Source organism: Jaculus jaculus, chromosome 7, assembly GCF_020740685.1.
Source record: "Jaculus jaculus isolate mJacJac1 chromosome 7, mJacJac1.mat.Y.cur, whole genome shotgun sequence".
NCBI lineage: Eukaryota > Metazoa > Chordata > Mammalia > Rodentia > Dipodidae > Jaculus > Jaculus jaculus.
In genome coordinates this window covers 125,408,584-125,430,615 of record NC_059108.1, presented here as the reverse complement: position 1 = coordinate 125,430,615, position 22,032 = coordinate 125,408,584, and the positions used below count along the sequence as shown (strand labels likewise).

Sequence of the window (22,032 nt, the reverse complement as noted above, 5' to 3'; positions counted from 1 at the left end):
TGCTTCATTGTTGAGAGGAGTCCAGGCACCATCTCAAGCAGCACAGTTTGGCATCATCATCCACATAGTGCTCATTTTGTAGGCATAAGGATATAAGCTACAGGACTATGGAGGCTGGACCAAGGATCCAGAAAGCTCTTGCACAGAGCTCTTTTGAGGGCTGTGAAGCCTAAGTTGCAGTGGAGACCCCTGGGTGTTGGAAATGCTAGGAATAGGAACATGGGATCTCTACTGAGGAAGTCTACAGCCACCAACTGCAGCCAGCCTGAGAAAGAAGCCACATGGGCCACAGGCAACAGGGCCGTCAAGGCAGAGCCACCCAAATCTGTTGGCGCCTATAGGATGCTACCCCAGTCCCTGGGTGCTGGATATGAGCTTTAGGGTGTGATGTTTGCCCTGCTGAGTTTTGGTCCTTTTTTTTTTTTTTTTGAGGTAGGGTCTCAATCTAACCCATGTTGACCTGGAGGTCTGTAGTCCCAGGCTGGCCTCGAACTCATGGTGATCCTCCTAGCTCTGCCTTCTGAGTGCTAGGATTAAAGGTGTGTGCCACCACACCCAGCTTTGGTCCTGTTTTTTCCTTGCTATGTCCCTATTCCTCCCTTTTAGAATGGGAATGCTTACTTTGTAACCTTGTATGTTGGAAAGTATATAGTTTGTTTTCCCTTCGATAGAAACTCACGGTTAAGAGATTACCTTGAATCTATGAAATAACTATGGATTTGTGAATAGTGTCGGCACTATTAAGACTATGGGGACTTCTGAAGTTGAACTCACGTGGTGGCCATGAGCTTACGGGTGTCCCAGGTGGAATGTTATAGTCTGATTGTAAAATGTACCCCTAGCTCATGTGTTTGAATTGAACACTTGGCCCAAGAATACTTGGCACTGTTTTGGGAAGTTGTGGAGCAGTTTCATACATGGGGCATAGTAGCTGGCCCATTCAGATCCATGAGAGAAGAGCTTAGAAGGATCATAGTTCTGCTGTTTCCAGCCCAAGCTGTATACTTCCTGACTGCCAGTAAGATGTAAACAGCGCTCTCACATTCCACCCGACCTACCATGCCTTTCCCAGTATGATGCGCTGTATGTATTCTTCGAACCGTGAGCTGAATCAGTCTTTTTTTCCCTCCATTGTTTATGTCACAGTGATGAGAAAAGTAACAGATAAAATGTATAACGTGTATCTGGTGTTTGGTTTGCAGACAGGATCTCACTATACAGTCCGGGGTGGCGTGGAATTCACTGCGTAACTCAGGCTGGTCTTGAACTTCCCAGCTTCCTGCTTCAGGTGTGTCACTGTGCCTGGCTCAATTAGGTTAGCTGTAAGAAACAAACACCTAAAGTAACAGTGGCTAAAATAAGACAGATGTCTGTTTCTCCTCTGTTGAGAGTCTGGAGAGAGGCAGCCTGTGGCTGGTGTGATATCTCTATTCCATGAATCTTACAGCCCCTTCTGGTCATAGCTCTACCAACCCTTGGACACAATCCTGGAAGGGTGGTACAAAATAGTAGTGTGGTAGTTTGATTCAGTGTTCCTCATAAAGTTAGGTATTCTGGATGCTAGGTTCCCCAGCTGATGGCTATTGGAAATTAAGGCCTCCTGGAGGTGGTGTATTGTTGAGGGCAGGCTTATGGGTGTTATAGCCAGTTTCCCCATGCCAGCGTTTGGGCACACACTCCTGTTGCTATTGTCCACCTTATGTTGGCAGAGGGTAATGTCCACCCTCTGCTCATGCCATCATTTTCCCCTGCCATCATGGGGCTTCCCCCTCAAGCATATAAGCCAAACTAAGCCCTTTTTTTCCCAAAAGCTGCTCTTGGTCAGGTGATTCCTGCCAGGAGTATGAACCTGGCTGCAATAAGTAGCAAGGCCTCCAGCTTTTATATTACTCTTCCAGACAGCACCATGTAGCTAGCAGTGGTGCTGAAGCACATGTCTTTTAAGACAGATTCTAGAAAGCAGACAAATGGCACTCGTTAGTTACCTGGATACCCTTGGAAGAAGGGGACTGGGAAATGCCACGTTCTAAGTATCCAAGCACCCATCTGGAAATTGTGGAGACTGTTACTGTGGAGGAAGGGAGAATGTCCATTGCGACTAGCAGAGGGTCACGGATTTTAGGCTCTTTTCCTGTCATGAATCTGCTCAGTCCTTCTGCAGTGTGCTGCCAGGATTGCTGGAACAGCAGTCCTTCTTTGCTGTGTTTTCAGTTTGCTTTCCTCTCTCCCAAACACTGCTGACTCAGACCTTCAGCTTTAACCCCTTACTGGAGATCTCTCTCCCATTGGCTCCTCTGGAGCTGGCGGCTTTGAGACACTTGTGTGGATGTGAAAAAGGCAACAGGTAGGGCCCTTTCTTGGGGGCCACTGTTTATTGCTTTCCACGTACCATGTTTCTGGTTAAAGCCTTGTTCTCAGAGGTCTTTGCTGGAGGTGACTACTATCATTGTCTGCAGAAAACATGAATATGTATATAGCTGGTGTTTTTTGAAAGTTTTAATATTCTATTTATATATTAGAGAGAAAAAGAAGTGGGCGGGGGGGGGTGGAATGGGCTCTCCAAGTCCTGTAGCCACTGCAAATGAACTCTAGATGCATGTGCCACCTTGTGTACCTTACTTTATGTGGGTATGGGGGAATTGAACCTGGGTCCTTAGGCTTTGCAGGCAAGCACCTTAACTGCTGAGCCATCTCTCCAGCCCCATAGCTGGTATTTTAATGATGAAATGCAAATTCACTTACAAGTCTCTTAGGGGTGTGTACATGGCATGGTGTTCTAAATTCCTGTCTCCAAATCTGGAGGTGAGAATAGTACTTCCTACTTGTTGGGAGGATTAAAGATTGTGGGTGTAATCAGTTAGCCAGGACCTGGCACTAAGGCCCTTGCAGACCTGGGCTGTGGTTACATTTTTCTCTTCTAAGTCAGTAAACACTAAAAGTTCAACTAGCATCATAATGGCTTTTTTTTTTTCTTTAAGCAGAAAGGATATATTTTAAAAGATTGAAAGTTGTTTCTTAGGTGAGTGATTCAGAGCCCTTTGGTAAATACTCATGGGCCAAGGCCTGCACTGATTTCATCAGAAATACTTTGTGATGGATTGCCCTTATTCATTGCAGACATGTTTATTGGACCCTTCGCATTCTAGGCATAGAAGTAGAGGCCCATCATGACTTCACTCTAGCTCTGGGACCCAGGGAAAGGTCATTGACTGGCTTCTGGTTTTGCACACACCTATTCACTTTGTTTTCTTTCTATACCGGGAGGTGGTGGGTTGTAAATCCCCAGGGACCTGCATCTCTCCACCTCTCTCCATCGGTCCTTCAATAGGGCTCCTGGCTGCCTTTGTCTGAATACTGGTAGGGAAGTCCCACTTTGCTGGTTGTACCAGTGGAACTTGGTGCAGCTCTGCTGACAGTGCAAACCCAGCCAGGGCCTCAGCTGCTGCTGGCATCTCCCTGCCACCTCTGGGCAGTACCACACCTCTGCTGAGGCCTAGAGTCGAGGAGTCTAGGCAGTGAATCATTTTCACAGTAAGCAAGTGTAGCCTCCCGTGGCCATGCCTGGAGGGACCTAGGAGGCAGAGGAGCAGGGTCAGCAGAGTCTGGGGATCGGCTCTGGCTGTGCTTTGGTGCCTTGTTGTGGTCCCTAGCCATGCCTTCCTGTGAGGCCCTTGCTGATGGGTACACAGGGCCCACTCACTGTTTGTGGCTGCTCTGTTGGCACTCTGGCTCCTGGCTGCAGATGGTATTTGAGCTCATCCTGCCTCTACCACTGGAGACATTGTGCTGCCGGAAGCAAACGTCTCAGATGCCAACTTAGATGCCCTAATGGCTGCAGTGATGAGGGAATGGGCCTTTCTTCCTGGGCAGAGTCACCTTCCCTAATGCCTCTCTGCTCTTGAGGTTGTGGGTTCGTATTAGATTATTTATTTTTCTGCTGTGGCTAAATTCCTAAGAAAAGCAACTTAAAGAAAGAAGGTTGTATGTTGGCCTACAGTTTGGGGGTAGTTCATCATGATGGGAAAGTCATGTGGCAGGGCCTTGAGGTGGCTGGTCACATTGCACTCAAAGTCAGGAATCAGAGAGCCATAATTGCTGGTACTCAGCTTGCTTACTCCTTGGTATTTAGTGTGAGATCCCAGCCTGCGGTGTGTTTCCACCCACAGCTAGGGAGGGTCTCCCCACCTCAAGTAACCTAATCTAGAAAGTCCCTCACAGAGATTTGTCACCTAGGTGATTCCAGGTCTAATCAAGTTGATAATCAAGAATAATCATCGCACTTTAAAAAAATTTTTTTAAAATTTTTTTTCTGTTTTAAAAAATTTATTTATTTGAAAGCAACAGACAGACAAAGACAGAGGCTGATAGAGAGAGAGAGAATGGGCGCACTAGGGCCTCCAGCCAATGCAAATGAACTCCAGATGCGTGTGCCCCCTTGTGCATCTGGCTAACATGGGTCCTGGGGAATGGAGCCTCGAACCAGCGTCCATAGGCTTCATAGGCAAACGCTTAACCACTAAGCCATCTTTTTTTTTTTTTTTTTTTTTTAACCACAAGCAGGTAGTGGAGCTCAGCTGGCTCTGGGGAAGGCTGATGTTGCTCTCAGGAAATCTTAGACTTTTTGAGAATGTCAGAGGTACAAAAACGGGAACATGGAGAAGACTACACAGAGGTGGTTCCAGGCCCCAGATAGTCTGACACTTGTCACTGTTTTCTTTCTGCCTTGCAGCTAGCTGCTCAGGGCTTATTCTTATGAGGTGTGCCTTCCTCTCCTATATTCCTCTGGGCAAGTTTGCATGTTGGGAAAGATGGAAGAACTACCAAGGAAGGATAGAAGCCTTTGCAAGTCCCCTTGGGCACAGAGTACATTATTTCCTGCTTCCTATTTCAAGAGAACAAGCACAACTGAGGCAGGGCGCCACAGTGGGGAGACAGACCAAGTACATAAACAATGCATCTGCCTTTGCTCACTCCTGAAACAGTCTGAAATGACAGCTGACCTCAGGTGCACCTTGGAAGGAATGACAGCCACTAATTTGGAAGTTGGAAAGCAGATGCAATGGTGAAGGAAGTCTAAAACAAGGATTGCACAGTAGTTGTGTGAAATGTAGTTGAACCCACAAATCACTCCCTCCTTTACTCCATTGCAGTCCCTCTAGCAGGAGTAAAACAAATTTCCACACTGGAGACACCAAGCTCGGGGAAGGAAGGGGTACTCTGTTTTGAAAAGGGAAGATTAACACTGAAGCCTGTATGTGGAGACCACCCTAGCCTTTCTCACACAACTTGATTCCTACCCACTGAAGCCACACCCTTTATCCCTTAGCAGATTAGAGGGGTGCTGTTCTCTGGGAGCCACCATCCCAAGAGGAACAACCTCAGGTGCTTATCCTGTGCTTAGTGTTCTCCATACAACAGTGCTTGAAGTTGATGAATGGCCTAATGAACCCCTTCCCCTCATCCTCCTGCTTGAACAGTTACGATCTCATGGTAGTCTGTCTATCACACCATATTCAAAGTATTCATTCTCCACCCTTTATTCTTTTGAAGGAAGTCTCCAATATCTTATTATTTCACTTGTAAGTATTTCAGTAAGTGCCTTTAAAATTTAAGGTAAATTTTGCCAAATATGGTTTCAGTTGAGACATTTTCTGACCAAAAATATCTTCCACACATTCTCCCCTTTTAAACACAAACACTATTTATGGTGCTTATTCTTGAGCACATAGCCAGGGATGACCCCACCTCTAAGCAAAAATACTGGGAGGGAATAAACAACAAAAGTCATCTGTTGTCCTCCATAAACTCATGTGCTTTGAATGCTTGGTCCCGAGCTGATAGCATTTTGGGAGGTGGAGCCTTGTTGGAGTAGGTGTGTTGTTGGGAGTGGGCTTAGGGGTATTACAACCAGCTCCCCCTTGCCAGAATTTGGCTCACTCCCTGCTGCTGTTTTCCACCTGCCATGGCAGAGGTGATGCTTAGCCTCTGCTCATGCCATGTTTTGCCATCATGAAGCTTTCCCTCTAGACTATAAGCCAACATAAATAATTTCGTCCCAGCAGCTGCTTTCAGTCAGGTGCTTTGTCCCTGCAGAGCAAAGGTAACTATGGCAGAAATCGAAAGGGCAGATAGTATACCTATAGTACAAAACAATAGCTGCTTCACTGCATTTGTATTTCTTACCACAAAAAAAAAAATTAGAAATGAGAAAAAGATCTTTTATAAACTATAAGATCTTTTATAAATTATAGTAGGGAAATAAAAACACAATAGAAGGGTTAGAACACAAGCTGACATAGAACAGAAGGTCCTGGAGAGCTGGTTTATTGGTTAAGGTGCTTGCCTGTGAAGCCTAAGAACCCATGTTTGACTCCCCAGGTCCCACGTAAGTCAGATGCACAAGGTGACACAAGCGTAAAAGTTGTGCATGCATACAAGATGGCACAACTGTCTGGAGTTTGATTGCAGTGGCTGGAGGCCCTGGCACAGCAGTTCTCTTTCTCTCTCTCAAAAAAAAAGAGAGAGGAGCCAGGCGTGGTGGTGCACTCCTTCAATCCCAGCACTTGGGAGGCAGGGGTAGGATGATTGCCGTGAGTTTGAGGCCACCCTATGACTACATAGTGAATTCCAGGTTAGCCTAGGCTACAGTGAGGTGAGACCCTACCTTGAACCCCCCCCCCCAAAAAAAGAGAACAAAAATGATAAAAAAAAATAGTATATGAGAAAACTGAAGAATTGGTCTAGAAAGCCCATTACTGGGATGATAGATTGTGTGTAGGGAGAGAGAAATAATGGATTAACAATACTTCAGGAAAGTGTCCATAGCTCAAGGATAAAAGTGTTTGGCTTTGAAAATATTTGTTAAGCACTTTTAAGGTATATGTCTCTGCCAGGCATGGTGGCGCACACCTTTAATCTCAGCACTCAGGAGGAAGAGGTAGAAGGATTGTCGAGAGTTTGAGGCCACCCTGAGACTACACAGTAAATTTCAGGTCAGCCTGGGTCAGAGTGAAACCCTTCCTCGAAAAACAACAACATCAAAAAAACCAAAAACAACAACAACAAAAAAACCCACTAAAAATTTCCACAGGGAAAAAGTGTTGTATCACTTGCAGAGTATCAAAAAACAAAATGTTTGGAGGCTTATTGACAGCAGTGTTGGAAGTAAGATAGTCATGCATGGATACCTTCAACATATGAAACAAAATCTCTAGTTATCTTTTATCTTCTACCAAATGTGGTTTTAGTTGAGACATTTTCTGTCCCAAAAGTATACCTTCCACACATTCTTCTAGGAGGTACTAGAGATTAGACACCACCAGAGTGAGAGAAGGAGGCAGTAAAGAGAAACTGTGGGGTGCATGATGCTGGGTGAAGGGAACCCTAAGGACTGACGGGAGATACTGGGGAATGGCTATGCCCAGGGTGGAGGACGGTGGCTGACATGCAGGGGTGTGACTCAGGTTGTCATCACCTGCTGTCAGTGGGTCACTGACTGAACTGGAGGATCACCCACATGGGGAAACCTGGTGCAGGTGACTGCACACAGCTGTGTGCTCATGGACTGATGAAGCGCCTTCCCTGCTTTCCTGACCAGATAGACATTCACTTTAACCCTGCTTTCCTGACCAGATAGACATTCACTTTAACCCTCCCAGACATGCTTCCCTTTCCCAACCTGGAACTCAGGTAGGCCAGTGTGAATTTAGAACCGGCCAACCGTGGAGGACCCCATAGTTCCAACCCTATTCCTTAAGGATGTCCAGCATCTGCCCTCTACGCCTGTGGCCAGATCTTCCCACTGTGGTTGCCTATCTTGTTTTCACAGGACTTGTTTATGATCTTGCCTGTTGACTTTTCTAGAAATGACTCTTGGAAAGTCTTTGGAACTGTGGCTGGAGACTCTGTTTAGCTCACTTATTCCCTCCTGGGAAGCTTCATCAAGAATAAGCAGTCTTTTAACTCTTATGCAGTATTGGTAGAATTGTACACGTGCACACACGTTTGCAGCCTGCAAAAAATACATTGAAGTCCTAACTTGTGAAGCTTGGAAATAGAATCTTCGCAGATGTAGCCAAGATGAGGTCATAGCGGATTGGGAGAGGCACTCATGCAGTGCTGTTGTCTTTATAAGAGACAAATGAGAGAACAGTGTGACCACAGAGACAGACACACGGAGACAAGAAGGCCATGTGGAGTTGGGTTCGAGGTTAGTTATGCCGTCCTATACCAAGGGATGTTAAACCCTGTGGTGTCTACTAGAAGCTAGAACAAGCCTGTGGAGGAACCATAACCCTCTTGCAGTTCATTTTGGACTTCTGTCCCCTGGTACTGTGAGAAAATAAATTTCATTTGTTTTATGCAATCCAGTTTTTGTTAATTTGTTAAAGAACCCAGTTTCATTTTTGCTTGCCATTTTCTTTTTCACAGCTATGCATTATCATAAAGAAAAATCAATGAATGAGCTAGACAAGTCAACACTGTGGAGCTAAGGTGAGCTCTCTGCTTAGCATGTGTAAGGCCCTGAGTCAAACCTCACCCCAAGAAAAAAATAATTAACATTGTAACACTTCTGAGAAGAGACAAAGAGATGTGGTAACAAGGCCCCATGGAACTTCTAAAGGGAATGAATAGGGCCTTTATGTTTTTAAAACAATATATATTTTTATTCAATATTCTGTATATATAATATATTTATAAACAGACCAAAGCAAACACAACTCTCAAAACAGATTACCTCCTTATTTGGAAGAGGTGGGATGGAATTATCTAAGTTCATTGGAGGCCTAGGGATAGGAACCTTGGTGCTGAGGTGAGCATTTTGTAGATCAGATCCTCCATGCCAGTGGAGGTGAATAATAAATAAGAAATCTCAGGATGATAACTTATCAGCCAAAGCCTTATTTGCCATTAAGAACTGGTGGGAGAGAGTTCTCAGTTATGCCCAGCTTTGAGAACCCAAACTTTAAACAAACAAGTCAGTTGAAGGCTGGAAAGATGGCTCAATGGTTAAGGTGCTTGCCTGCAAAGCCTAAGGACCCAGGTTTTATTCCCCAGTAACCGTGTAAAGCCAGGTGCACTAGGTGATGCATGTGTCTGGAGTTGGTTTGCAATGATTGAAGGCCATGATGGGCTCATTCTGTCTATCTCTTGTCTCTCTCTCTCTCTCTCTCTTTCTGACATACACACACACCTAACTAAATAAAATATTTAAAAATTTGTTTTTATATTTATTTATTTCAGAGAAAGCCAGAGAGAGAGAATATGAATGGGTGTGCCAGGGCCTTCACCCACTGCAAACAAACTCGCAGACACATGTGCCACCTTGTGCATCTGGCTTACGTGGGTCCTGGGGAATCAAACCCGGGTCCTTAGGCCTTGCAGGCAAATGCCTTAACCACTAAGCCATCTCTCCAACCCAGTAAAGTATTTCTTTAAAAAAAGTCAGTTTAAATAAAGATTAGTGTTAGCTGGTGTTCTGATCTGGAAATAAGAACAATGTCCTTGGTTTACTGAGGTTTGCAAAAGCATTGTTATCTTGTGTGTTGTAACACAGCTATCAACGCCTACTTTGTCTTGATCTGATATTCAGTCTCATCATGAACCTTTCCTTATGGAAGGTGAAAGATCACTGTGATTTGCATCTAAGTGTCCCCAGAGGTTCATGTTTTGAACATTTGCTTCCCAGCTGATGGTGGTGAATTTCAGGTCAGTCTGGGCTAGAGGGAGACCTACCTTAAAAACAAACAACAACAACAACAAAGAAGAATTATGCAGAAATTAGATAGACCTTATAGATACAGATTTTTTTTTTAAATGCCCTGTGGATTGGATCATGTGGCACAGAGATGAAGGATATGGCTGTGAGGTGAGCTAGGTGTGGATTCAGTTTCTGTCCCTGTGCCTCACTAACTGTAGACAACGAATTTAACCTTTCCCCTGGCCTCTTTGGTTTTCCAGGGCAGAGTCTTGCTCTAGCCCAAGCTGACCTGGAATTTACTTTTTCATCTCAGGCTGGGCTTGAATTCATAGTGATCCTCCTACCTCTGCCTCCCAAGTGCTGGGACTAAAGGCCTCAAGAAGAGTATGTAGGTAAGCAGTGTGTTGTGTGATCAGTAATGAGTAATGATCATTAACCACCAATCTGTTATTTATACAGCAAAAATTTATTACCTTGTTATTACGTGTCAGGGATAGATAGGCTTCCTGTATTAACCCTTGGATGCTGAGTCCCATGTACATGGTACTTAATTATAATAGCTTAATGATCTATATGCTAGGCACTCTGCTAAATGCTTCATTTCTATATTGCCTTTAATCTTAACCGCCCCCCTTTTTTAGAATAGAAATCAGGTTATAACATTTATGGAATGTTTCCCATATCACAGAGTATCAAGCCCAGACCTTAAATTGCCTGTTGTTTTCCTCTGTTCCACACCGACTCTTGTTCTTGTTGATGTAGACCTCCCACATCCAAACTTGAACTTGATTTCCTGAAATGGGCAGTCCCTGTCAACCAGCCAACATCATCATCTTATCACCCAGAAGGGCTGGAGACTTCTTCCTTCTCCATCAGAGCCTTATATATGGTTAATCACCGCATCTTTAGTTCAAATGCATCTTTTTCTAATTGTTCTTCTGATCCTGGCCAAGCCCCCATTGACTCAGGCTTGGGCTCATTTATTGTTGCCAGTATTTTCTCCACTGCCCCACCCATGAGGTGAAATTTACACAGGGTACTGTCATGAACTTTACCAAGATGTGAAAACACAATGCTTGTTACTGTTGCGGCTGTGGGAGTAGCTTATAGTGGGCTCATGGCAGTGGAGGGAAGGCAGAGGTAGGACGATTCCCAGGGCTTGCTGGCTAGCTAATCTAGTGGAATCTCTGAGTCTCAGGTTCAGTGAGAGACCCTGTCTCTCATAAAAAAGGTAAACAGGGGCTGGAGAGATGGCTTAGTGGTTAAGCGCTTGCCTGTGAAGCCTAAGGACCCCGGTTCGAGGCTCGGTTCCCCAGGTCCCATGTTAGCCAGATGCACAAGGGGGCGCAGCGTCTGGAGTTTGTTTGCAGTGGCTGGAGGCCCTGGTGCGCCCGTTTTCTCTCTCTCCCTCTATCTTTCTCTCTGTCTGTTGCTCTCAAATAAATAAATAAAAAATTTTAAAAAATATATTTTTTTTTTAAAAAAAAAGGTAAACAGGCTGGGTGTGGTGGTGCACGCCTTTAGTCCCGGCACTCAGGAGGCAGAGGTCGGAGGAATGTCCGTGAGTTCCAGGCCACCCTGAGACTCCATAGTGAATTAATTCCAGGTCAGCCTGGGCTACAGTAAGACCCTATCTCAAAAAACAAACACACACAAAAAAATGATAAGAGGGGCTAGGAGAGATGGCTTAGCAGTTAAGGCACTTGCCTGCAAAGCCTAAGGACCCAAGTTCGATTCCCAGGACCCACGTAAGCCAGAAGCACAAGGTGGTGCTTGTGTCTGGAGTTTGTTTGCAGTGGCTGGTGGCCTTGCCCCCCCCCCCCTTATAAATCACTACAAAACAGTAAAACTTCCTCAAATTTTGGCACTTACTAGATACCATTGTTTCAGAACACTGTCCCCTGCCACCCTTCCATGAAGATTTCTAGTTGGTTTCTGACTATAGACCTTCTTCTTTGAAGAGGGAAGACTTCCAGGCCAGAGGATCCGAAACCTGCAGGGGCCCTAGCAGTTGGGGTGTTTGAAGTCAGCCGGGTGCCGGGCAGCAGGGACAGTGGGGGTGGACGGAACATACTGCAGCTGCACTGTCTGTGCCTAGCGTTCCCATGGCTGAGTCTTGCCATCAGTCTAGCATTCCTTTGAAGCCCTCCAACTCCCCTCACCTTAGGACTTGGGATGGCAGGACTGAGCCCCCCTGAGGAAGAGGAAGGACCCCCTTTGAATAGTCTTGTTTTTATAGGTTGTGGAGAACAAGCTTGTGGTTTCTGTAGGGGTGTGGTGGGTCTCCTTAAGTTCACTTGCCCTGGCTACTTGAATGTCTCCTTTCCTGAAATCTCTGCCTCAGAAGGGTGTAGAACTATTTTTTTTTTAATTTTTAATTTATTATTTTTTTTATTAGTTTTCTATTCAGCAAATACAGGCAGTTTGGTACCATTATTAGGCTCATCCATGACCTACCCCCTCCCCATTGGCCCCTCCTTATTGAGGTATATGGGTCATGCCTTGTGGAGTTAGCCCACAGTTATTAGTACGATAAATGTCTCTGCATATCATGACCTAACATGTGGATCTGACATTCTTTCCGCCCCCTCTTCCGCAAAATTTCCCTGAGCCATGTTGGGTTCATTTTTGGTCTGCTTCAGTGCTGAGGTGTTGGGGGCCTCTGAGGCTCTGGCTCTCTGATTTGGTAGTTGATTTTTCTCTGTGTTGGTTTCCTTCCCCCTTGTGCTGGTATCTGGTTCATCAGGAAAAGAGCACTCTGTTGCTTGTTCTGCTAATTTTCCTTAGTTTCAGCTGGGGCTCTTTTGAGGTATGATGGGGTGGCTCTTAGAACTATTTTGTTAAAAGATGAGATTGGGGAAGGAGTTTCCTGATCTTGCTTTATATCTGCTTAAGCACTGAGGTTTGCATCCGCTCTGGGTGCTGTGGGCGCTCAGGGTGCGGGAAGCCGGGGCAGGGAGGGTGGGAGAAGGGATGCTTAGTCCATTAGGTCTAGGGAGTGGCTATTTTCTTTCTTTTGTGCCTTCAGCTCCATCACTGCTGATAATCCCTGTGTGCTGCTGCTCTTCTGAGAACACTCAGGACACAGATCTTGGTGGCCCATGTCATTCAACATGGGGGGGGGGGTAGGCAAAGAAAGTGGCTGTTTTTTGAGCCACTTGATTCTGTCCCTGCCCTGAAATGTTCCCTCCAAGTACTGGGTGGTGGTCTTTAATTCTGGAAGGTACTCTGTTAGGTACCCTGGAAACTCACTCGGGAAGTAGAGCCTAGTGGGAAGCCTGTGGGCAAGCCTGGCACATCGGACTAAGAAACTAACGTGCATTTCCTTCAGTTAGTCCAGAGCTGTGTCTGTAGTTTTTTTCAGTTGCAGTACTATCTCTGGCAGATTTCTCTGTCACGTTCCCATTTGGTCTGAATGATAGGGATGAGGAGGGAACCTTCCTTCTTGTTCTGAAGTCCTGCATACAGAGAATTCCAGATGATCTCTCAAGATCTAGCCCTCAAGAGGCTGTGCCCACACAGAGCCTTTGAAGCCATCCCACTTGTCAAATGGAGGCTTGGCTCTCACATATCCAGAGAGCTCCTCAGCTGCCCACTCAGCAGAGTTCCTTGGTTTGCCTTATAGAACCTTAATCAGTTAGTGAGATTGGTTCCTGCAATGGCATATGTATGGCTGGGACCGTCCTGTGGGTGAGATGGCTGCCTCTGATACCATCCTTGAGAGCCAGGTTGGCTCCCCCACTGCGGTGCTTTCAGGCTAAACTTTGGTGTCACGTAAGGTCCAGAGAAAAACTGTATGCCTGCACCAGCTCCTCCTTCCTGGGGCATGCTTACCGACAGCATCATGAGCATGAATGTGTGTATGCCTCTCTAGCTTCTCAGGTGATTCTCAGTGGAAAAGAACTGCCCAGATTATGCTGGAACCTCTGGAGCCCAGTAAAGGGTCAAGGATCATGAGTACTGTCCAGACACTATCTAATCCTCGGAAATTCAATATGTGCCTCCAGAACTTATCACCTAGTAGGTACCCCGGGTAGTAACTAGGCAGGCCAGGTAGATGCTCCTCAGAAGGGTCCCTGTGATTCTGGGCTCTTCTTTCAGGTATGAACGGGGTGCATGTCAAGAGAGCAGCTCTGGAGTTGGGTTCCCTGGGGTTTATTGGGCAGTCTTGGGAATTTATTTCGCAGTGCTCTATCAGAGTTTCCTTATCTGTAGAATAAAGATGTCCCTACAGATTAAATAACCCTTATCTTAGATTCCTGGGACCAGAAGACTTTCAGGTATAAATAAAGTTAGAGGTTATCTGTGTAACTTTACTAGTTGAACACCCTTAAATCATTTTTAGATTAGGAATGTCCATCCTTTAATACCTATCTTGTAAGGGTGTTGTGGGGATTTGAAGAAATGCCTATAAAAACATGTGCTGGAAAAAATGAAGTGCTGTTGCTGCTTAAGAACCGGAGCTCCTACCATCATCCGTGATAGCCAGACAGCGGAGCCTGCAGGCCATGCTGGGTAGTTGGCAGGGGGCCTTGTGATTAATGCAGATCTGGTTTCCTCTGTATTTCACACAGTATTGATCCTGCAAAAGGTGGAGAATGGAGACCTGAGCAACAAGGTTCTGAAGATCACTGACTTTGGCCTGGCTCGGGAATGGCACCGGACTACCAAGATGAGCGCAGCAGGGACCTATGCTTGGATGGCACCTGAAGTCATTCGTGCCTCCATGTTTTCCAAAGGCAGCGATGTGTGGAGGTAAGGTCCAGAGACATAGCCACCGTGTTCCTGGGTCTGATTTGGCTGCACACATTTCAGGACTTGGAATTGAAGTTGTTACATAGAATCCAAGGCACCCCAAGTAGGCCTCCATGACCCCTGAGAACAGTCTGTGCTAATTCCCATGTTGCCAAGGGCCAGCTTCCCACACTTCCATCTATGAAACAAATTCCTCTAGTGTGGTAGTGTGCCACATCTGTGCAGGCTCCTTTGTGTTGGAGTTTGGCCCTTAGGAAAGGCCAGCAGATTTCAGGGGCACCATGGGCTCCCATCACAGACCTGGAAGATGACAAATCGCTCCCGGGGAATCTTGCTCTGCCTCAGTCTTGCTCAGTAGCAGTGCTAGGCTTCACAGGTTGTGTTGCTGGATTCAAGGAGGACTTAACTCAGTGTTTTCCCTGTAAGTTCCCAAGCCAACGAGTAGTTTTTGTGTCTTTTCTCTCCCTTTCTCGATGGCTTAGAAATTATCCTTAACAGTTACCCAGTTAATCTTTTATTCAAGGCTGTGTGTGTTGAATGTTGATTAGAAACAGGAATGGATGGGTCCCAACCAGGCCTTAAGAACTACAGTTATAGACTAGAAATGATCAACCACCCTGAGTTGCAAATGTCAGCCCAAGAGGTCACAGGTTATGGATCTCTTAAGTCTTGCCCCTGGGCTGGGGAGATAATGCTGTACTTCCCCCACAAGCATAAGGACATTAGTTTGAACCCCAGGACCCACATAAAATCTGGGTGTGATAGCATGAGCCTATATATCCCACTGCTGGGAAGGCAAAGACAACTGGATCCCTGGGGCTTGCTGACTAGCTTGTCTAGATGACTTGATGAGTGAGATATCCTGTCTCAAAAAATACTGTGAAGAGCAATTGAGGAAGAACCTTCATGTCAACTTCTGGCCTCTGCACGCCTTGACACATATTCATGTACACATACCCCAACATGTCCTCACACACATATGAGCACACATGCCGAAAGCTCTTGCCCCATTGTAAGAATGAACGACTGCAGATGTTACTTTCTCATGGCTGTGGGACAATAGTGTCACCTTCTATAGAAGAAAGACTGGGTCATCAGTGTGCAGTGGGCTAGGAAGTCGGGGATTCCTGGGTATTGTACAGTGAATGTCCATGTGTTTGTATGTTTCTGTGTACATATATTTTCTTTAGAATAATGTTAGTAAGGTATTATTCACTTATCACCTTTTAAAGTCTATATCAGTAATTTTACTTATTTATTTATTTTCTTATTTGGAGCCCTTGCAGTTGGGCTCCATTTTTTTTTTTTTAATTTAACAATAAAAGGGTTGGGGAGAGAATGGGCATGCCAGGACCACCAGCCACTGCAAATGAACTCCAGATGCATGTGCCCCCTTGTGCATCTGGCTAACGTGGGTCCTGGGGAATCAAACCTGGGTTCTTTGGCTTTGAGGGCAAATGCCTTAGCTGCTGAGCCATCCCTCTAGCCCTATGTCAGTAATTTTTAATGTTTATAAAGTTGAGCATCAGCCACCATTTTCACTAGCTCCTCAGGCTGCTACAACAAATTTTCACACACCAGTGAGTGTCAGCAGGGTTACCTCCTCCAGAGCTTAGAGGAGATCCTAATCCAAATATGGATTCCAGATATTAAGGCATCAGCATATCTCTTCAGAGTACCATTCAACCCACTGTGTCTATTATTTCCAAGACATTTATACCACCCCCCAAAAGAAAGCCCGTACTTGTTTTCAGTCAATTCCCAATCCTTCCAGGAAATCACTGACTGACTTTCGATTTGCCTACTCTCCACATTTTACATGAAGGAATCATGAGTATGTTTTCAAGGCTCAGCCATGCTGTAGCTCATCAGAAATTCATTCTTTTTGTGACATTATGATGCTATGTGATGCAAACACTCCACATTTAATAATCTATTCAGTAAGGGATGGGCATTGGGTAGCTTTCATTTGGGGGCTATTTTGAAAGATGGACATTTTTTTTTTAATTTATTTATTTGAGAGTGACAGACACAGAGAGAAAGACAGAGGGAGAGAGAGAGAATGGGCGCGCCAGGGCTTCCAGCCACTGCAAACGAACTCCAGACGTGTGTGCCCCCTTGTGCATCTGGCTAACGTGGGACCTGGGGAGCCGAGCCTCGAACCAGGGTCCTTAGGCTTCACAGGCAAGCGCTTAACCGCTAAGCCATCTCTCCAGCCCGAAAGATGGACATTTTTGCCCAAGTTTTTTCTGTCAACATGTTTTTAGTTCTCTTAGGGCTGTGCCTAACAGTCATATAATTCTGCTGTTAACTGTTTATTATTTACTTATTTAAGTTATTGGAGGTAGAGTTTCCCTCTGGCCTGAGCTTACTTGAAACTCACTCTGTAGTCTCAGGCTAGCCTCGAACTCACGGCAGTCCTCCCACTCCAGCCTCCTGAGTACTGGGATTAAAGCCATGAACCACCATGCCTGGCTTGCTCTTAACTTTTTGAGGAACCAGTAAACCATTTTCATCACAGAAGCACCATTTAAATTACTCTTAGCTGTGTATAAGGGTTCTAATTTCTCTACCTCTCTGTAATGCTTGTCATTATCTGTTCTTATCAGAGCCATACCAACCTATGTGAAGTTCCATCTCATTGTAGCTTTTTTTAATTAAAAAATATTATTTGTTTTGTGAGCGAAAGAGGCAGATAGAGAATGGGCTTGCCAGGGCTTTCAGCCATAACAAATGACCTCCAGACACATGCTCCCCTTGTGCATCTGGCTTATGTGGGTACTGGGGAATCAAACTTGGGTCCTTACGCTTCTCAGGCAAATGCCTTAACTGCTAAGCCATCTCTCCAGCCTTCATTGTTGTATTTATTTTTTTTTGGTGGGGGGGGTTTCAAGGTAGGGTCTCACTCTAGCCCAGGCTGACCTGGAATTCACTCTGTATTCTCAGGGTAGCCTTGAACTCACAGTGATCCTCCTACCTCTGCCTCTTGAGTGCACCACCACACCCACCTGGCCTCATTGTTATATTTTTAACTATTCTTTTTTTTTTATATATTCTTAATAGTCTTTTTGAAATGCAGATGTTTTTAATTTTGATGAAATCTATTTTCTTTCTTTCTTTTTTTTTTTTTTAATCATACTAAGACACCATTGCCTCATTTAAAGTCAAAGGAAGCCGGTGTGGTGGCACACGCCTTTAACCCAGCACTGGGAGGCAAAGGTAGGATTGCTGTGAGTTCAAGGCCACCCAGAGACTTCATAGTTAATTCCAGGTCAGCCTGAGCTAGAGTGAGACCCTACCTTGAAAAGCCAAAAAAGAAAAAAAAAATAGTTAAAGTCAAAAGATGTACCCCTGTCTTTCTTCTAAGAATTTTATAACCTTGGTTCTGACATTTTAGGCTTCTGATCAATATTGACTTACTTTTTATATAGTATATGTTTGTTTTGTTTTGTTTTTTAACGTGACTGGGAGTCCTAAGTTCATTAGGTTGAGCTCTGTCTTGAGATCGACTGCTATGTAGATCTGTAAGAGCAGCTTCATTGCAGATCATCACTACTAGTGCCTGGCCATATGATGGTGGGTGACATATTACTATTTTCCATTGCTGTATTGGCTAACCTGCTATTATACAGAGACCTATAAACGTGAAGCTTAAGTAAGATGGGGGCATTTTTCTTTTTCAAGGAATAGTGCAGCTGTACCCTGTGAGATGACGTGGGTCCTTCTATGCTCCCTCCGTGCTTTGTCCTTGTCTGAACAACTAACCCTGAGCAACTGTAACTTCTGTGTTACTATACGCCAACAAGGAGAAGCTAGCTCATTCATGACAGGCACCTTGTCATAATGTGGAGCCATTCCACTTACGGTACACGGCTCCTCTGCGCACAACCCACTGCCTACGCCCACTCTGTGGCCCACCAGCTTCACAGGAGACACACAAGCACAGGGTTAGCGGAACAACTGTGTTTCCAGCTAAAAACGTTGGTTATAAAACAGTAGGAAAGGGATTTGGGTAGACAGCTCTCTTGTCTGTCCCCTCCCTGGTCACAGCCACGTGCCATACCTTTTTCTTAACCTTTCTTCATGGGAAACCATGACGAAAGTAGTGTGCTTATTCTCCTGCCTGACCCTGGAACCTTTCAGGTTTTAGTCTTCCTTTAGTAGTTTCTACTGGCAGTCACCACAGGGAAAGTGTGAACGCCTAGTATAGGGGCTCAGAGTGACAGAAGTAGCAGGCAGAACATGATTGTACCCATCAACATGTCATAGATGACGGAGAAGGGAAAAACGTCATCAAAACAGAAAAGGGGCTAGTTGGAAAGAAAAAAAAAAGAGTCTGGGGCAGGGAGGGAGAAAAGAAAGTAACCAGAGGAGATTGTGATCAAAATATATTATGTACATGTATAAAAATTGTCAATACAAAAAGTGAAAAGAAAAGAAATGGCAGGCAGGGAAAGACAAGCCTACTGCAGGGGGGTGTGTTCTATGGGAGGACTAAAGGAAGACCTTGCAACTCTAACCAGTACTCTGCTCCAAGACTCAGGTCTTTCCTACTACAGATCCAGTGCCAGCTGGAGGAATCTTGAATGAGAGCTCTGATAAAAATGTTTGACTGTAAAGGGTATAGCTTAGGAGCAACCAAAAACCAGCAGTGTTTTGGGTGAAGTATTTTGGATATGGTCACATGGTCTGCCAGTAGGTCTCTGGTTTAGAATTATCCCCAGACTTAATCTCTGACCCAGTTTGGTTGGGGAATGTGGTTGGAAAATTTTCTTGGCTCCCATGCTGCAGGATTTCCTTGGAGACACAGATTATGTAATCTTTCAAGTGGTTAAAAAAAAATATTTAACTAACTTATTTATTTGGGGGGGTGGAGAGAATGGGCCTACCATGGCACCTAGCCACTGCAAACAAATTCCAGATGCATGTGCCTGCTACCTTGTATATCTGGCTTACATGGGTCCTGGGGAATTGAACCTGGGTCCTTTGGCTTTGCAGGCAAGCATCTTAACCACTAAGCCATCTTTTCAGCCCTCAAGTGGGTTTTAATTCCTTTTACTCAAGCCTGTCCATCTAAGTGGCTCTGAAAGATGTCAGAGGAAATGTGTCCATCACTGTATGTATATACTACTTAACATACTGCTAACGTGTCATCACTGTATGCTCTTGTATACTTCATAAACTCTCTGGTTTGGGCAGGCTCTTCAAAAATATGGGTCCACCATACCTCCACCCCAGCAGGTGTCCTAGAGAGGGCTGACACACATCTAGGAATTTGTACAAAGCTGTCTCCTAAGCTGACTTCAGTTTATTCAGTTAATTTCTTCAGTTCTTCAAAAACTGTTTGTTGGATGGTTACTCTATGCCGAGTATATGGCTCAGTCCTCATCTTCCTGGAATTCATCAGGGTCCCTGCTACAGCTAGGGAGGGGTCTTATCATTTGATTTGTATTGCTGTTTGATGTGGGCCCGTAAGTCTCCTCCTGCTGCTGTGTTGGAGGTGAGATGATGACCTGGATCCTCACTGTTATTTTCCCACTCTGTGTGGACTGAGGACTACCTCGAGAAGAAAAACTGCTGACACCTGTGGCTGTGCTGTACAGGAAGAGCATGTGACACCCAGGGGCATCGTCTTGCAAGGGTTCTTAACCCGTGGTAGGTGAGAGGAAATGAAGGCATTTCATTCATCCTTTTAAGTTTTGAAAATTACAATAATTAAACCTGTTCTTCATAGAAGATAAAGATTAGGAAGTATAGATAAATAAAAAGAGAAGTAAGTCTCCTCCCCCCTACTTATAAAATTAGCTTATATTGAGCTAGAGAGAGAGCCCAGCAGTTAAAGGCACTTGCTTGTGAAGCCTGATGACCTGGGTTTGATTCCCCAGTCCCCATGTAAAGCCAGATGTACTAAGTGGCACATGAATCTGGAATTTGTTTGCAGTGGCAAGAGGCCTTGGTGTGCCTGTACTTACTCTCTCTGCCTGCTGCTTTGTCTCTCTCTCAAACAAGAAAAGCATTTTTCATAAAAGATAACATACTAATATTTTGATAAATTACTTCTATTCTGTGCTTATCTACCCATACCTTAAAATGGGATCATTCTGTTTTAAATGTGCTTTTAAAAAAATGTTATTTATTTATTTAAGAGTGAGAGAGAGAAAGAGGCAGATAGAGAGAATGGGCACACCAGGGTCTCTAGCCTCTGCAAATGAACTTCAGACACATGTGTCATTTTGTGTATCTGGCTCTACGTAGGCATTGGGGAATTATACTCGGGTCCTTAGGCTTTGCAGGCCAGCACCTTAACCACTGAGCCATCTCTTAAGCCCTATAAAGCTGATTTGTGTTTATTTTTATTTATTTGACAGAGAAAGAGGGGGGAAGAGAGAGTGAGAAAATGGGCACACCAGGACCTCCAGCCACTGCAGATGAATTCCAGATGCATGCGCCCCCTTGTGCATCTGGCTAACATGGATCCTGGGAATCAAACCTGGGTCCTTTGGCTTTGCAGGCAAATAACTTAACTGCTAAGCCATCCCTCCAGCCCTATAAAGCTGATTTTTGAAAGTCATATAGCATGACCATATTACCACATTAATGAATATATTGTGATGTATATTCATTGCATGGATAGGCCAGTGAAAATATCAGCTTGAATGAGTTAAACAGAGAATAACTGTCTGTTACTTTTTAATTCCCAGATTAGTTCACATTAATTAGTGATACATTAGTACAGTTATCTTTGCCAGAAGTTATTAGTGTGGTTTGTGGATTGTGGTGTCACTAAGCACAGTGTTCCCCAGTCCACCTCACCCAAGTGAGACTGATTTTCTTTTTTCAGAGCATGGGTCCAAGCTGGCAACCCTGAGGACAGCTCAGGTTAATAAGAAAAAGCCGTGGCTCAACACATTTGTAGAACTGCGATGTCTTTGGTTGGGAAGGGTAGTTACCTGTTTTCATCTTCTGCCTGTGGACCTCTGAAATGACTAGGGTTTCTAAACCCCTTGAGGTGGTTAATTAGTAACCAAGGGTAAATTCCTACAGATCCCATTAGGCAGTGAGTAGCTAGTGATCCTGTGTTGAGGGGAAAGGCTCAGATGTAGCTAAGCTGGCCCCACTGGCTGCTTGCAGATGTTTTTGAAAGTACCTCTTCACCGTCTTCAACCCTGGGTCCGTGGTGTGGTGAGGGTGGGGAGGTGGAGGACACATCAGTGACTCTGTCTGAAGAAAGTCACTTCGCACCTACCTGTGCTGCTCAGTCTCCTCTAGCTTGCATTTCTCTGGTTCTTTCCTTGAACTCTATTCTTGTCAAAGAAATAGCAAATTTTTGTTTATGCCACCAGCCTTCAGGTGTAAAAATAAGAAGACACTGGTTTAGGAAGAGCTACGTTAGTCATATCTAGAAGGGCTGCTTCTGTGAATGCCACTGTTCCTCAGAAAGGCTCGTACCAGATACTGTGCCCTCTACCTGGCCTTCCCTAGATACCTCCTTACTTCTGGCCCCATCTGAGAGAAGAACCACGCACGTTTACCAGCCACTGCTGGTAATTCTGTATGAAGAGGGGCTGCTGTTATTT

The 22,032-nt window shown here is 44.9% G+C and overlaps 1 protein-coding gene across 2 annotated transcripts in view; it reads left to right on the top strand.

The window, feature by feature from the left end:
- The window catches only part of Map3k9 (mitogen-activated protein kinase kinase kinase 9), an 84,406-nt gene that overhangs the window by 33,333 nt on the left and 29,041 nt on the right, over positions 1 to 22,032 (top strand). For both annotated transcript variants that reach the window (XM_004649313.3, XM_004649312.2), the window contains exon 3: positions 14,275 to 14,455. In XM_004649313.3, coding sequence (XP_004649370.2) covers positions 14,275 to 14,455 — 181 coding nt within the window. The remainder of the gene's footprint in view (positions 1 to 14,274; positions 14,456 to 22,032) is intronic.